Source organism: Pipistrellus hanaki, assembly GCF_964339955.1.
Source record: "Pipistrellus hanaki genome assembly, chromosome: 17".
Classification (NCBI taxonomy): Eukaryota; Metazoa; Chordata; class Mammalia; order Chiroptera; family Vespertilionidae; genus Pipistrellus; species Pipistrellus hanaki.
This window is the reverse complement of record NC_140519.1, coordinates 14,361,309-14,378,080: the sequence shown is the minus strand read 5'-3', so window position 1 is coordinate 14,378,080 and position 16,772 is coordinate 14,361,309. Positions and strand designations below refer to the sequence as shown.

Here is a 16,772-nt window from a genome sequence, read left to right as displayed (position 1 = left end):
GCCCTCCATCTGCTCCCATCGGTGCACCCTGGAGGGAAGGGGCCAGCTGCTCAGGTCTGGTTTCAGCTTCTGTCCCAGGAAACCCGGGCCCCGGACAGACCGAGACCGTGGGTGACCCTGTGCCCGGCAGCCGTCCTGTGCAGCTCTTTCTCTGGATAAAGTCTGGGATCCTACCTGTGGGTCCAAGAACCCTCAGAGCCTGTGCCGGCAGCTCCTAGCCCAAACCCAGCGCGCCCTTCCTCTCGCACCCTGGCTGCTCTGAGCGGCAGGCGCGCCTGCGGGCCTCGTGGCCGGGGCTGCTGGTCACAGGAAAGGAGTCAAGGCCATGGGCTTCAGCCGCAGAGACGGCGTCCGGGCCAGCTCCCACAGCCCTGGCTAAGCAGCAGGCCTCAGACGGCTGTTCCCCCTGCAAACTGGAGAGGAGGCCAGTGATGCACGCTCAGAGGGCAGGTCATCGCCAGCGTGCGGAGGGCGTGGCTCTGGGCCAGGTTGGTGGGCTGTCACCTCTCCCACCAGAAGGAAGGGGACACCGCTCCGGAGGGGGCTTTGTTGCACCCCCGGGACCCAAAGGAGACCCTTCGGCTATGCATGCAGGGCTTTTTGTTCTTTTTTATTGCATGTCTGTTCCCCTCTCCTAGGTGTGAGGGATCTGAAAGCCTGTGCCACAGAAGCCACGTTTGTCCTCCAGATATGTGAGGGCTGCTCCCGCAAAGACACCACACAGACCTCCGCTCTGTGGCTGGGGCTCCCGTGGCTGGTCTCCTTTTTTTTTTTCTTTAATATTTTTTATTGATTTTTCACAGAGGAAGAGAGAGGGATAGAGAGTTAGAAACATCGATGAGAGAGAATCAGCTGCCTCTTGCACGCGCCCTACTGAGGACGTGCCCGCAACCAAGGTACATGCCCTCAACCGGAATCGAACCCGGGACCTTTCAGTCTGCAGGCCGACGCTCTATCCATTGAGCCAAACCGGTCCCGGCCCGTGGCTGGCCTCTTGAGCCACATCTTCCTGAGATGCCTCTGGAGTTGGGGGCGCTGCATTGTTCTGCGGGGTTGGGTCCCATGGTCTGACACAGACAGCAGCCCTCATGTCAGACTCAGGGTTCCAGAGCTTCCCTCCCATCTCCGTCCGCCCCACCCTCACCCCCCACCCCGATACTGCAGCAATGCACCGCTGACAAGATCGTCGAGGGTCCCCCGAGGATGGGCGGCTGAGCTCCGTGCTGATGGCTCTCAGACAAGCGTGGGCATCCGTCCTCCACCGCCCGCGCTGGCCAAGACACACAATGTGTTCTTCGTTACGGGCTGCCCAGGGGGTCTGACTTACGAGGAAATAACTCAATCTAGCCGGCTGGGGTGAAACTGCCAACCAAAAGAACAATTTATGAGATCATCCCAACCTGGATGCGAAATTAATTCCATACACGATAACTCACCACAGACCACCTTGTTTAATTTTTATTTTTCCCCCCTCGTAATGGGATCTTCCTGCTATCATTTATGTTCCAGACAAATGGAAAACAACCCAACTGCGAGATACTAAAAGTATGCACATTTAAGGCTTTTTGAACACGATGGACAAAGAGCTGTAACTGTGGTATGAGTTCTAAGCGAATGTTGCCTGTTATAAACGAGTTCGTTTCAATGAATAAATATGCTTATTGACGACGATCACAACCGAGTAAGAAAAGTGGGATTGACTGGTATAGCTGACCCAGGACTTTCCAAGGCACCTCTTGTTTCAAGCTCAAAGCCCTGGCCCACAGGGCCACCCTCTCCCGGGAACTGGCATCGACACTGGTTCCCATGAGACAGAAAGGAGTGTGCTTCAGGCTTTTGCCATCCCTCCCGCACCTGCCTAGCAGGGCCCACAATCCAACACGGGCCATGGCCTCTGCCCTCCAGGAACTGACAACTGAGATTTGGATGAAAAGTTAGTACAGATGAAGCTACAGTAAAAAACTTAAGCCCGGCCAAAACCGGTTTGGCTTAGGGGATAGAGCGTCAGCCTGCGAACTGAAGGGTCCCGGGCTCGATTCCGGTCAAGGGCATGTACCTTGGTTGCGGGCATATCCCCAGTGGGAGGTGTGCAAGAGGCAGCTGATCGAATACTTTCTCTCATCAATGTTTCTAACTCTCTATCTCTCTCCTTTCCTCTATGTAAAAAATCAATAAAATATATTTAAAAAAAACAAACAAACTTAAGCCCGGCCAGCTTGGTTCAGTGGTTGAGCATCAACCTAGGAACCAGGAGGTCAGGGTTCGATTTTTGGTCAGGGCACATGCCTGGGTTGTGGGCTCGATCCCCAGTGTGAGGGCATGCAGGAGGCAGCCGATCACTGATTCTCTCTCATCATTGATGTTTATGTTTCTATCTTTCTCTCCCTCTCTGATATATATATATATATATATATATATATATATATATATATATATATATATATATATATATATATATATATGATTTCCCTTAAGAAGACAGGGTTGCCCTGGTGCTTGGGCTGAATGCCAGCCAGAGGGCAGGAGCAGGCTGCTGGCTGAGCCAGGCTCACTGTGGACCGGGGCCTGGGAGACTTGAATCGGTGGTGCTGAATACAGCCACAACCAGGCAGTTATTGTGATCAAGTGTCATATCGTGTAACTGAAATTAGCCCTCAATGGGAGAGAGAACGGGAACTTAGCCATCTGGGCCCACCCGGTCTTGGCGTCCGGCCCTCTCCTATGGAGACTGACTGGGGGAAAATGGAATGTTGAATCCAGCCGCCTGCGCAAAAACAGCCCCAGCCCCAGGAGGCTCTGCTCACTGGCTTGGATGTTCCAGCCCCTCTGAGCCTGGACCCACCCCACCTTCACTGCCCTGTCTGCACCTACAGGGAGACGGAGAGGCAGAGAGGACGCCAGCCTGCTGGGCCACTCGGAAGGAGCGGTGGTGAGCATTCTGAGCAGCAGGGATGGGAGCTCGTGGGGAAGGTTTACCTTTGCCGGTTCACTCTGGCCACTGGGTCCAACTCTCTGGAAAACATGAACGAAAGCTGTCCCGTTACCTGCTGCTCCACAACAAACCACCCCACAATGGAGTGACAGAAAGCAGCCCTTCTTGCACCGTTTCTCACCACGCTGTGGGGTGACTGGGCTCAGCTGGATGGTACTTCTGCTCAGCATGGTGGTGGTGAGGGCGGTGGTCACCTGAGCTTTTACCGGGCTGGAGCGTCCAAGATGGCCTGTTCACAGGCTGGCAGTCGATGCTGCCTGTCGGTTTGGAGCTCAGCCAAGGCTGTTGACCAGAGCGCCCACATGTGGCATCTCCGTGTGGCTTGGGCTTCTCAAGGCATGGTGGCTGGGTTCCAAGATGAGAGTCAGAAGAGGGCGTGGCCTAGTAGGGAGGAGGCAGCAGGCTGCACCAGAAGGCTATCTCCTCCTCCCCTCCTATCTCTCCCGCCCCGGAACTGGCGCCATGTCACTTCCACAGGTTCTACAGATTTAGCAATGACAAGGGCAGCTGGGATTCGAGAGGGGGGGAAATAAACTCCACTCTTCAATGGCAAGAGAAATAATCACAGCCCCCTTGAATCCATCACTGAAACCTAGTTACAGCCTTTCCGTGTAAGTCAGCATATCTCAATGTGTGCCCACACACGCCCCATCCTCATCATCTCGGTCCCTACACAGCCCTTGCCAAGGCCCCCCTCCAGGCTGCCGCTGAGTGGAGTTTAAACCTCGAGTGGAGTTAAACTTTCTGCTTCATGGTCCTTCCCTTAAAGCAGAATAAAAACAGGCAGAGAGCTAAGGCCACAAGCCCACCAGGACGACCGTCAGCTTACTGCCAAGGTGGGAAGCTTGGCTGTGGGGCAGCACCTACAGGCCAGGCACCCAATGGTCACCTGTAGTTTCTATGTCTTCAGAGGCAGCCAACACACACCCCAGTCACAGGCCACTGGAGCGCATGCTGACCCAGATGAGACTCACTGGTCTGCAAGGTCCCTCGGCACTGTCTCCTGCACTGACAGCACCTAAGCAGCCACCATCTCTGAGTGAGGAGTGGGCAGAGATTACTGACATCAGAAGAACCCTTTCGTCACTCCATTTTTGGATGCCTGTTACGATTGCTCTCTAGGAAGTTGTAGCCCGTGACAGTCACTACATCTAGTGAACGAGTATATCAAGGATCCAGAAGACACTGGACTTAGATGTGGCCTGGGGAGCTGCCCTTCCTTGCATCCTCCTCGTCCTCCTTCCTGAACAGACTGTCCACGCTCACCCATGACCTCCTGATGCCAGACCTCGCGGGCTCTTTTCCTGTCTGTTCTTCCTCCTCCCTGTGGCGACTGCCACCCTGAGCGTCCTGTCCTCCCCTGGCTGTCCATTCCTTCTCAGCATGAACTCCTCTTTCTCTGCCTACACCTGCAACGTGGGTGCTTCCCAAGGTTTGGTGAAGGGGAACCCAGTTCCTCACCCTGCACTCAGACGACAAGGAAGGACCAGAGGCCAAACACCTTTCAGGAAAATGACTACCCAGGAAGAAGGTGTAGGGGGAGGCTGAAGAGGAAACACAAGATTTCAACTGCTCATGTAAAGACTTCCCTGCAGGCAACACTGCGTCTTTCTCCACAGCAACCCATTTCCTCATTCCTCTCCAATGCAGTGTGGCTTCCTCACCCACTTTACTACTGAATCCAAATTTCAGATTCTTTCTATTGTCTGCCTCCTCCTACCCACTTCAGTAACCAGGTCTCCTCCCTTCTTCAGGCTTCCTTCAAAACTGAGGAGTCAAGTTTGAAAGAAAATTAGACCAAGATGGCCTCCCTCTCTGCCTACCTCAGCTGTAAGAACCAGAACTGTCCTTACGGTTGAAACCCACTTGGATCCCTGGTTCCACAGAAATCAGTGAGGACGGAGGGCCACTGAATGGCCCAGAGCCCTCAGCATTTCATGCTGAAGCAAAGCAGGCTTTGAACAAGACACTGATTTTGAAAGTGTTTATTTTTCTCCTAGGTAGTTTTATGACTCATTCAGAATAGCTTTGTGGTTCATCAGACCCTTGAAACTAAAGACTAAAAGGATTAAACAAAACCAAACAAACCAGCACAGCCGTCACAAACCTGAGAACAATCTGTGACATTTGGGAGGCTATTACTCCGTTACTTAAGCTTCATTGTTTACACCGAAAGTTAAGAACTAACACGTGACTATAATGAGCCTTGCCCCCACCCTGGGAAGTAGTTGAGGCCGATACCTATTGGGTTGTCTTCCAAAGCAGCGGTTCTCTGGCTACTGCTTTGCCCTAATCCAATGGGGCAGCATTGGGGCCACCCTATATGTACGATGTGGGCCAGCAGTGGACACCTGGTCCACAGAGGCCTATCAGGGATTCCTTTCTATGACTTTGGGAATGAAAGCAAATCAGAGATCCAGCCTGGCGGCATGGCTCAGTGGTTGAGCATCGACCTATGAACCAGGAGGTCAAAGGTCAGGGCACATGCCCAGGTTGGGGGCTGGATTCTCAGTAGGGGGCATGCAGGAGGCAGCCAGATCAGTGAGTCTCTCTTATCATTGATGTTTCTCTCTCTCTCTTCCTCTCCCTTCCTCTCTGAAATCAATAAAAACATTAAAAAGCAAACAAAAAACAACAACAAGAGATTCCGAGTTTCTCCAGGTGGCAGCAAACTTGGGTTCTAGTGGAAGGCCTGTTCTCTGGCGAAGCAGGATCTGGTGTGGGGAGGAATGATTCACATGCTCAGAGGCAGGAGGGAGTGGAGAGTTAGACAGAAAGAGACTTTCCTGGTTTCCCTATAGCCTGGCACTTCCTGGCCACAGTGCATTTCTGCCCTTGGGTTCTGGGAAACACCCCTGTAGCTTTAGAATAAATTTTGAATAGATTTTTATAACTCTCAACCAAAAGAATCTTAATTGATACAGGTGGTATTTTTCCTTGTAGGTATTTAAAAAATTTGCATACTAGAGACAAAATTTGAATACAGGCATACCACTAATAATAGAGGTATTAATGGTAATACCACAAATTTGGAGCTGTAATGCTCTCAGGGGCCATTTTATAGACGTGGAAACTGAGGCCAGGAGGGCTAAATCTGCTGCTAAGGTCCCATCTATGTCTGAACCAGGTCTCTGGACTTTGAATCCTAAACCATAACTCTTTCCTTAATACCCACTAACTTAGGTTAAAATATTGTACTTACTTTCACAACTTATACACTTTGAAAAATAACCATATACTGCCGAGACCGGTTTGGCTCAATGGATAGAGCGTCGGCTTGGGGACTGAAGGGTCCCGGGTTCGATTCTGGTCAAGGGCACGTACCTTGGTTGTGGGCACATCCCCAGTAGGGGGTGTGCAAGAGGCAGCTGATCGATGACTCTCTCTCATCTATGTTTCTAACTCTCTATCTCTCTCCCTTCCTCTCTGTACAAAATCAATAAAATACATTAAAAAAGAAAAAAAAAGAAAAATAACCATATACTTCTGCATACTCTTTTATTTTCTAATCTCATCCAAGGAGACATATTCATTGATTTTTAGATAGAGGGGAAAGTGAAGAGAAAAAGAGAAGAAGGAAGAGGAGAGGAGGAGGAGAAGAAGAAAAGGGACAAAGAGAGAAACATCAATGATAAGAGAATCATTGATTGGCTGCCTCCTGCATGCTCCCTACTGGGGACCCAGCCCCCAACCTGGGCATGTGCCCTTTGACCTTCTGGTTCATAGGTCGATGCTCAACCACTGAGCCATGCTGCCAGGCTGAATCAGATTTTCTTTTTCTATGCACCCTGACTGGAGAATTGAACCCAAAATCTGGACATGTGTCCCAACTGGGATTCAAATATGAGACCTTTGGTTATACAGGATGATACTGTAACCAACTGAGCTACACATTCTTATCCTTACTTTTTTGGGGTGAAAAGCTGAAATTTGAAGATGTTAAATGACTTCAACAAGGCTACACGTGAACAGAAGTAGAACCAGACAGATGGCTCCATCCAATCGGCCAGACTTCTCTGTCCAGTTGCCCAAGTCACCACTGACTACAAGGGTGTCTCTCAGAACCCACGTTTACAGCCGCCTGGAAAGGTACAACAGTAACTAACCCAGTTAGATTGGCAAATTCATCATCGAAGAGGTTTTAGAGTCACTCATCTATTCATCAAGCATTTATTGAGTACCTAGCATTTTAAGGTGGGCACTGCTCCTAGGAGATACAATGAAGAATCAATCCACTTGAACTGACTCCTGAGTGTAGGCGAGCTTAAAGAGCTTCGCCTTTGCATAGTGTGGCTGGGCGTGGGGGGTTGGTCAGTGGACATCTGGGGTGCGTGGAGGTAAGATAAGATATACTACTAGTGTGGAAGTAGATGGTGGCTTCTTGACAGTGTCACCAGAAGACAGAATGGCGCCCCAAGCACTGTAAGAGGAGGGAGGGCACAAATAGTAGCGAGAGAGAGACCAGCAGGTGAACAAGCTCACAACGCCCTGTTCTCCACGCCCATTTCCTTGTCTGTCTTCCCCTCTAGCGAGAATGTGGGTCCTTTAGGGTGAAGCCCTTTCATTGGTTTATTTATGTTCTGCATTCCCAGCATACACCGGAGAGTGCTGGGGATGCAGTCAGGAGCGCTTTTAGCTCAGAAGTTAGGACATAAGAGGAAGACTTCCCCAGCGAGGTGCGTTTTCAATGGGCCGTGGCAGGGGGAGATGGAACTGGGGTGGCATCTGCCCAAAATGGGCACTTGGGTTTGACCGGGTCTAAGGAAGCCTGTGCTTTGAACCAGATCTCATCCCTCCTCACCAGGATATGAGTCTGGGGTTGTGGAAAGACAGGAATGTATGTGGGGGTGGGGATTGGCATCAAATCTGCTGCCTAGGGAAGGGACGTAGTGCAGGAGTGGGAAGATGGGGGGCGGGAGAGTGGGCCTGCAGGGGCCCGGTTCCTCTGAAATTGTTTTTTTGGGGGCTTGCCATGTTTTTGATTAAGAAATGCTGCAGTCTCCCTGGGGTTAAAGGTACAACAGTAATGCCATATATTATCATGAGCGGCTATCTCCGTGTCATGTAAGCAGTGAGACTTCAGGATTTATTTCTTCCGCAGGTTGATCTATCCCTTTGATAGATCGTTCGCTTGTCCATTTAGTCAATGTATCATTTATACATGGATCAGGCACCTACATCATGATGGGGTGGGTTAGGGCAGTGGTCGGCAAACTCGTTAGTCAACAGAGCCAAATATCAACAGTACAACGACTGAAATTTCTTTTGAGAGCCAAATTTTTTTAACTTAAGCTTCTTCTAACGCCACGTCTTCAAAATAGACTCGCCCAGGCCATGGTATTTTGTGGAAGAGCCACACTCAAGGGGCCAAAGAGCCGCATGTGGCTCGCGAGTTGCAGTTTGCCGACCCTTAACCGTTAGGGGACCTCAGGGACAAATTCACATATGGTTTTGCCATTAGGGACTGCTCAGTTCCATGTGTGCTTTTTACCATTCGTGGCCACATGATAACAAGAGGCTTTTGGAAATTAAAAGGCACAGGACATACAGTGGGCAGGTGCAGTGATGACTCCCCTGCAGTAAAATTTAAAGACACATCAATTGGTCTGGACCACATTTCCAAGGTCTTGAAAACCTCTGTATACTAATTTAAGTTTCTTGTTAATCTATGTTTATTTTATGGTTCAGGAAATTGGTCGAAGCTGTCAAACCTCCCCTCCTCCCCTCCCCACCCCGCCACACACACACACACACACACACACACACACACACACACACACACTGTTGAGAATGTGTGCTGGGGAGAAGGACCAGGACAACTCCCTGAGGTCACCCCAGGAAAGGGGAGGGGCTGTCCTTGTCACAGCCTGCCTGGCCGTGTGTCTCCCCGTTTTTGGCACGTTGTCCTGGAAAGGGAGGGTCAGGGTTCCAAAGTGCAATATTATATTTCCAATTAAAACGTAAAACACAAACCTTTCTCTTCAGACACATTGGCCTCAGCACCGGGAAGGGACTACAGAGCCCAGTGCTGATGGAGGAACGCTGAAAGCAGACACTGTAATTGATAAAAAGGAGATAAGTCAATCTGTGTCCCGTAAAGAATAATGAGGCCCATCTTTCATCAAAAAGATCTCCCTGTGCCGAAGAAACGCTCTTTCAATAAATCTACTTAATGGTTTCCCCTCGAGTGATATATGACATGGGCTTCGGAACAGCATCCCAGCAGGTCCCTGCGAGGGACTTGGGCCACCCGTCATTTGCATTGCTAATTCCACCCGCAGAGGCCGGGGCTCCGGAAGGGCTGCTGTTCCCGGACCTCTGGGAAGGCCTTCCTGGGCTCCTCAAGTAGATGGGATGGAATCTGGAATAAATACCCTGCCCCTAAACTGGAGATTGATAGATCCTCCCTTCCCCCAATGGATGGATGGCGTATGACGTAACCTGTACCTGCAGCACGGACGTTCCTGAGCACCTGACCAGGCACCTTATTTGGACTGCACATCGAACCACCCATCAGCACCTGCCAAATACCCTAAGCCCCCAATTCCTAAGTCCCTAATCACGTGCCTACATGAAACCACCAATCAGCGTGTGCTGAGTGCCCTAAGCCCCGTCCCTTCCTTTTCCTCCCCTCAAAAGGTGTGTTCACTCCGGCACGTGTGCTCTTCCTCCTCTGGAAGGCAGCCCGGCAGGGTCTTCTCCTCTGATAAAGCCTGAGTCCTGGCATCCTGGTCTCCGGCCCTCTCAGCTTTCAGAGATCCTTTGCAAATTGACATTCCCTGCCCCTCACCTCCCACTCCCCATCCACCCGTGTTCAGGGATCCATCAGCTCTAGGAAAGACTCGTGTCACATAGCTAAAGAATTAAATACTTTGGCTGAAACCAGTTTGGCTCAGTGGATAGAGCGTCGGCTTGGGGACTGAAAGGTCCCGGGTTCGATTCCGGTCAAGGGCATGCACCTTGGTTGAGGGCACATCCCCAGTGGGGGCTGTGCAAGAGGCAGCTGATCGATGATTCTCTCTCATTGATATTTCTAACTCTCTATCCCTCCCTCTTCCTCTCTGTAAAAATATCAATAATATATATATATTTTTTAAAATCTAAAAAAAGAAAAGTTAAATGCTTCGGATACTGGAGTTGCAAGAGCTTACTGGCGGCCATTCCCTACCCTCATGCTCTCCCACAGCCCTGTTCGGGCCATGTTAGTATTTGGCCTGCAGGCTGCGGAAGGTGGTCTGTGTTTATGGCCTTTGGTAAACAGAAGGTGCCCTTTAGTGAGCCCACTGAAATGTGCTGTCTACAAGCCTGCTCTCTCCCCCCACCCACCCACCCACCCACTCCCAACCCTGAGGGCCCGGCAGAAGGGCCTGTCCCCCACAGGAATGAGTGAGGGCCCCCCTGCACCCCGTGCAAGGCAGCAGGACTTCCTGCTCCACCTGGCTTACCTTGGCGAACCCCAACTTTATAAAGGTGCTGTGATTTTTCCCCCCACAAGGCCCCAGCTTTATGTAACCCAACCTATTTCCTCCACGGGCCCCAGCCCTCCCCGGACGGGCGGGCGGACTTCCCCACCTGGGAATCATTAAAAACAACCCGAGTGATTTCCTTATGTTACTGTTTGTTTATCCTCCTGTCGCAGAGTGAGTCAGCCGGATCAGGATCCGCGGTGGTTCTGCTTGTGAAATCTTACATAATCGTATTCCCATTGTCACGTTGGGCCGCGCAGTTAGATCGGAGAGTGTTTTCCCATTTCACAAGGCCCGCCTGCCGATCAATATACGGAGAAAGCCTGAACAATGAGGTGATGGGAGCGGCCGGGCGCCAGTCACCCCGAGGTGTTCTGCAGTTTCGCAGAGACATGCGGCCGGCGACCAGGGTGTCCTCAGGTGCCCGGCCGAGCAGGGTGCCTGGGCTGAGCTGGGTGCCCGGGCTGAGCTGGGTGCCTGGGCTGAGCTGGGTGCCCGGGCCGAGCTGGGTGCCCGGGCTGAGCTGGGTGCCCGGGCCGAGCAGGGTGCCCGGGCCGAGCAGGGTGCCCGGGCCGAGCTGGGTGCCCGGGCCGAGCTGGGTGTCCGGGCCGAGCTGGGTGCCCGGGCCGGGTGGTGGCCTTTGGCACGGGTCTCCCTGGGGACAATTCTTAAAGAAACAAAAGCCAGGGAACAGAAAGAACGACAGGAACCACAGGTCACACAGAAACCGACCAAATTTTTACTGCATTTGCTACACGCTGGATCCCGACATGCTGGCCCCGAGCGTGGCTGGCTACAAGCTGGCTAGACTCCTCCGACGGCTCGTCCGCCGGCTCTCCCTTCCCCGCCAGGGACAGCATCGACGTGGGTCCTCCTCACCGTCCCCAGTCCGGAGGCAGGTATTCAAAACACACTCTTGATGCACACAGTGAGTGGCTACAAGACACGAATGGGGTGGGTGGAATCCCGCCACAGGACGCGGGGCCCAGGGAAACGGTGGGCGGAGGCAAGACGCCCCCTCGGGGTGGCTGAGAACATGACGGGGCTCAAAACCCACGAGGGAGCTATTTTTTTTGTTTTTCGTTTTTTAAACTCCTGGAGTCTATGGGAACTAGTTGATCCTAACGTGATTTCATAGTTTTCATTCAATATCCGACCCGATTGAAACCACGTTGTTTGGCATACGGCTTTGAGCAGTGTGTGTGTGTGTGCACGCCTGAACAGTGACTCACACGGGAGAGAGGATGAAGGTTACAAAGACCTGCAGAGAGAGAGAAACTGCGTGACTCTATATGAAGACAACGACCATCACATTCCACAGCACGGCATCGGGAGACGGGTGAATCGTCAAGCATTATTTAAAAACTAGAGAGAAGAGAACGAGACACAAGCGCCACGAGAGAGAGAGAGAGAGAGAGAGAGAGAGAGAGAGAGAGAGAGAGAGAGAGAGAGAGAGAGAGAACGAACCACCGGGACCCGGGCCCGGTCTCCCTGTCGATCCTGGGAAAGCGTCACCTCTGTGTCTAACATGGTTCATTCATGGCTATCGCGGGCCCCGGTAGCAGGATCGGATGTCCGCTGCCTCTGGACACATGAGTTATGATCTGATCTCAGTTTCCAAGGGAAATGCGCAGAGTTTTATCCCCCTCCCCCACCCGGGTGAATGAACAGGACTACGTATGTTATCTCGTGGGCTAGAACAGCGTTGTCTTCACATAAGACTCAACGACGGGCATTAGTCATTCATTTCCTCGAACACAGACACCCTCATGCGTGCTGACAGGTTTATAAGGATGCGGTGGCTGCCGTGGTCCGGGGAGCTGCTAGATGACGGACTTTGATTTCTTGCAGTCCTGAGCGATGGGGCCCGGGTGTGTCTGGTTACTGTCCGCCTTCTCTCCCAGATGCTGGCCTTGTCTGGAAGATTAATACATGAACAAGAGCTGGATGGGGCAGGGTTGCACAACTTCAGACATGTTTATTAGCAGATGGCACCCGGGATGCAAAGGTCACCCCCAAAGTGACATTTTAAAGTGAAACAACAATATTTATGTTCAGATAGTCTCCCGGTGAGATCATGTGGAAACGGTTTTGATTAAATTAGGCTTATAAATGGTTGCCAATCTATGGACAACTTGAAATGCCACGTCTGGGTACCAAATGTTTTCTTCTCACGCTCTCACCTTCTCAATATGAATGAGCAAAGGCTGGTTTCGGGAGGGGTGATTCCTTAGCTGCGGGATCAGCGTGTCTGGTTTTGATGTCCTGGTTTATCTATTTTTTTTGTTGTTTTTGTTTTCTTCTCATCCTAGAAACGTTATCTCCTGTGTGTGTTCTGAAGGCTCACCTGCTGTGATGACTGCTCTCAGAGACTTTGCATTCCGCTATGTAAATATAATTGCGTTCAATTTCTCTACTATAAATTGGGTCTCTGGAGAGACCTGAAATCCAGTTTCAGACAAGAGCTTAAATTCCATTGCATGAAAAAAAAAAAAAAAAAAAAAGGCCCTGAGCTGGATTTCAGAAAGACTCACTATCACTGCATTTCTGGCTCGAAAGCCCTGGGGAGCCACACTTTGGTGGCAGCGTGTGCTTGTGTTTCCTACAGCGCGAAAGGCAGATGCTGGGGAGGGGAGGGTCCCCTCTCAGCTGCTTTTCCTTTCCTCTCTGTGGTGCCCACACCCGGGCAGGAATGGGAGTCAAACATTTTCACTCAGAAAGTGGTTCAGCCAGAAAATGCCCAACAGAGTGAAGTGAACACAATGTTTTGGTTCATTTTCCCAGTCTCTATGGTCAACAAGACACATGCAGATTTCTAAAGGAGGCACTAGCATGCAGACATAATAACCTGTTAGCAGGTTCAGACAGACTGCAGGAGATGAATATGACCCTATGTGCGGTTTCCCGTTTATTCACATTTAACCGAATTACGAATAATTTTGTGAAATACGGGTATCCATGTCGTGAGTTTTTCGCCTCATCATGATCTGCGTTTTGTTTCTTTTGTTTGTGCAGCGACAAAATTATAAATGTGAGAATACGACAGAAGGTTTACTCACTTTTCAAGAGAGCTTTTGTCAATATTCATTGTCCCTTCCATTGGATCCAGTCCTTGCTCAGAAAATTGTTTCAAGGCACTTAAAGCAGCCTGGAAATGAAAACACACACACAGACTAACAAGGAGACCCATTCACTGGCTTTACGGTCACAAACAGGCAGTTGTAAAAGGAAGCTGACCTATAGAGTGAGGGCTGGCACTTGCATTCGTCTAAACAAATGGTTTGCTGCGTCGCTTAGCAATATTCCATTGGCACGGCGGTAACGCGTCTACCGTGAGAGCTGTATTTCTAACGTGGGGGTGTGGGGGAGGTAGAGAGGGCAACCTCAGCACGCCTTACGCCTCATCCCTGGTCCATAGTTTTGTAAAATCACAATGTTTTATCTGCAAATGTGGAAACACCCCTGTATAAGCGTAGCATACGTGGATGGTGACTCTGTATCATTTCTCCCCGCTTTCCTGAAACTACACAATTCTCTGCCTTCAGAGGTGAGAACATCTGACTTTCCCAAACCCAAATCCTCTTTCCGAAATTAGCATTCAGGATGCTGCTCCCTTTGACAGACCGTGGGGCCCTCACCAAGTCACAGAATGGGAGCCGAGAGAGGAGGACGCTCCAGCAAACCCAGGGCATGGTGTCCTGGTATGTCCCGAACCCCACCTCCCTTCCCGGGGCCCCAGGAGGCAGGCCCGCCGGGGTACGGCCTCCCAAGGTGCCGATAGGCCCGCGCTGCGTGGGCGGCTGACGGGTGCTGACAGGCTGGCGGAGCCCCGCTGGATGGCTGGGAGGCACCAAAAATGCGATGCTGATAAGATCTACATAACTCGCTGACACTCTTGTGCATGTTCCAAACTGTTATTTCGTGGAATGAGAATTTGGTTCTTCCCCGCCTCCGCACCCCCCCCACCCGCCCTGTAAGCCCCACCAAAAGGGGCTTTGTTGAGTCTGAGAGAGGTGTGCTTGGCTCTCGGGCATCCTGCTGGGTCACACTTTGGTCCTCTGTGTCTTCTCAACTGCCTCAGGGAAAGAGCTAACTCTTGCAATTGCCCAGACTTTTGTCTGCCAGGGACCCCTTTTGAGTAGCTGACAAGTGCATGATCCCTTTGATGTTTCTTTATGCGTAATATATATATATATACCCTTTTGGTTTTTAAGTTAATAGACTTTATTTTTTGAGAGCAGTTTTAGGTTTGCAGAAAAATGGAGGAGGGGGTACAGAGTTCCCGGACACCCCTCCCCCACCCTAACACCATGTCACCTATTATTCGCAGCCTGCATTGGCACAAGTCGGCTGTTACAAGTGATGACACAATACTGATACATCATCATTAACTGAAGCCCACAGTTGACATTAGGGTTCTCTCTTTGTGCTGCATATTCTGTGTGTGTGTGTGGTTTTTAAATACATATATATATATATATATATATATATATATATATATATAGTATTGATTTCAGAGAGGAAGGGAGAAGGATAGAGAGATAGAAGCATCAACGATGAGAGAGACTCATTGACTAGCTGCCTCCTGCATGCCTCCGACTGGAGATTGAGCCTCACAACCCAGGGATGAGCTCTGACTGGGAATCAAACCATGACCTCCTGGTTCATAGGTCAACGGTCAACCACCAAGCCGCACCGTTTGGGCCATTCTATGGGTTTTTACAGACACATAATGTCATGTGGCCACCATTACAGTGCCATGCAGAATGGTTTCGCCACCCTAACAGCTTCCTACATGCCACCTGTTCACCCCTTTTCCTTATCCCCACCCAGATCCATGGCAACCACAGATTTTGTGACAGTCTCCATAGCTGCCTTTTTGAGAATGTCATACAGTTGGGATCATGCAGCACACCATTTCAAATGAGCTTCTTTCCCTGAGTTATATGCATTTTAGGTTCTTCCATGTCTTCTGATAACTAGATACCTCATCTCTGTTTAACCACTGAGTAATATTTCATTGTGTGGATGTCACAGCTTATCCATTCATCCACTGAGAGACATCTCGGTTGCTTCCAAGTTTTGGGTGTTATGGATGAAGCTGCTATAAAATATCTGTGTGTAGATTTTTGTGGAATGTACGCAATCTTTTTGTCTCCCTCCTCTCTTGGTCTTTCTATTTTTAAAAAATATATTTTTTTTATTGATTTTTTTACAGAGAGTAAGGGAGAGGAATAGAGAGTTAGAAACATCGATGAGAGAGAAACATTGATCAGCTGCCTCCTGCACACACACACACACACACACACACCCAGCGGATGTGCCCACAACCAAGGTACATGCCCTTGATCGGAATCGAACCTAGGACCCGTCAGTCTGCAGGCTGACACTCTATCCACTGAGCCAAATCGATTAGGGCAGTCTTTCTATTTTTAGATCACAACTCCTATATCCAACCCAAAGGTGCTTTTCTTTTAGGTTAGACCCGTGGTCGGCAAACTGCGGCTCACGAGCCACATGAGGCTCTTTGGCCCCTTGAGTGTGGCTCTTCCACAAAATACCATGGCCTGGGCGAGTCTGTTTTGAAGAAGTGGCGCTAGAAGAAGTTTAAGTTTTAAAAATTTGGCTCTCAAATTTCAATCATTGTACTGTTGATATTTGGCTCTGTGGACTAATGAGTTTGCCCACCACTGGGTTAGACTAGTCTTCCTTTCAGGTCTCTGCCCTGTCTCCCCAGCTCAGAGGTGCTGAGCTGACTGCCCAGGCAGGTCCGCAGCTCTGCTGGTCACGCTGGGAAGGGAGGGGCTGGGCTCAGGCCCCCCCGCTCCATTTTCACCATTATCTATCTCTTTGAACCTGGAGTCCTCGGGGATGTCGGTGCCCCACCCCTGACCTCGGTCCAAGCTCTCACTGCACAGCAGCTGGCACATGCTGTGGTGGCGGGTAGGCACTGATCTCGGCTGGGTAGGAGCAGGGTGCCTATCTCATCAGGGCACTGGTATTGGTTGACGTGTGTCCGCCCCCAAATGTATATGATGAAGCCCTGACCCCTAGTACCTCAGAACGAGGTGCTTTCTGGAAATAGGTCACGGCAGATGTAACTAATTAAGATGAAGTCACCCTAGGGCAGGGTGGGCCCCGATCTCATATGACCAATGCCCCTATAAACAGGGAGTGTGGACACAGACGCACACACAGCGAGAACACTATGTGACAGGAAGGCAGGGGCCGCAGTGATGTAGCAGAAACCAAGGAACACCAAGGATCGCTCACGAACCGCCGGAAGCTGGAGGGAGGCAGGAAAGAGATTCCCA

At 50.7% G+C, this 16,772-nt stretch overlaps 1 protein-coding gene and 1 long non-coding RNA gene across 6 annotated transcripts in view; both read right to left on the bottom strand.

Annotated features, from left to right (window-relative positions):
- Positions 1-1,173: 1,173 nt before the first annotated feature.
- Positions 1,174-9,048, bottom strand: LOC311612206. Its single transcript, XR_014793248.1, has 3 exons — positions 8,966-9,048; positions 2,977-3,373; positions 1,174-1,362 (listed from the first exon to the last, which is right to left on the bottom strand). It is a non-coding gene; the product is annotated as an uncharacterized lncRNA (long non-coding RNA).
- A 2,126-nt stretch (positions 9,049-11,174) lies between these two features.
- The window catches only part of STAU2 (staufen double-stranded RNA binding protein 2), a 222,254-nt gene continuing 216,656 nt past the window's right edge, over positions 11,175-16,772 (bottom strand). For all 5 annotated transcript variants that reach the window (XM_084865009.1, XM_084865008.1, XM_084865006.1 and 2 more), the window contains 2 exons: positions 13,518-13,606; positions 11,175-12,375 (listed from right to left, as the gene is read on the bottom strand). In XM_084865009.1, coding sequence (XP_084721135.1) covers positions 12,282-12,375; positions 13,518-13,606 — 183 coding nt within the window. In that variant the 3' untranslated portion in view covers positions 11,175-12,281. The remainder of the gene's footprint in view (positions 12,376-13,517; positions 13,607-16,772) is intronic.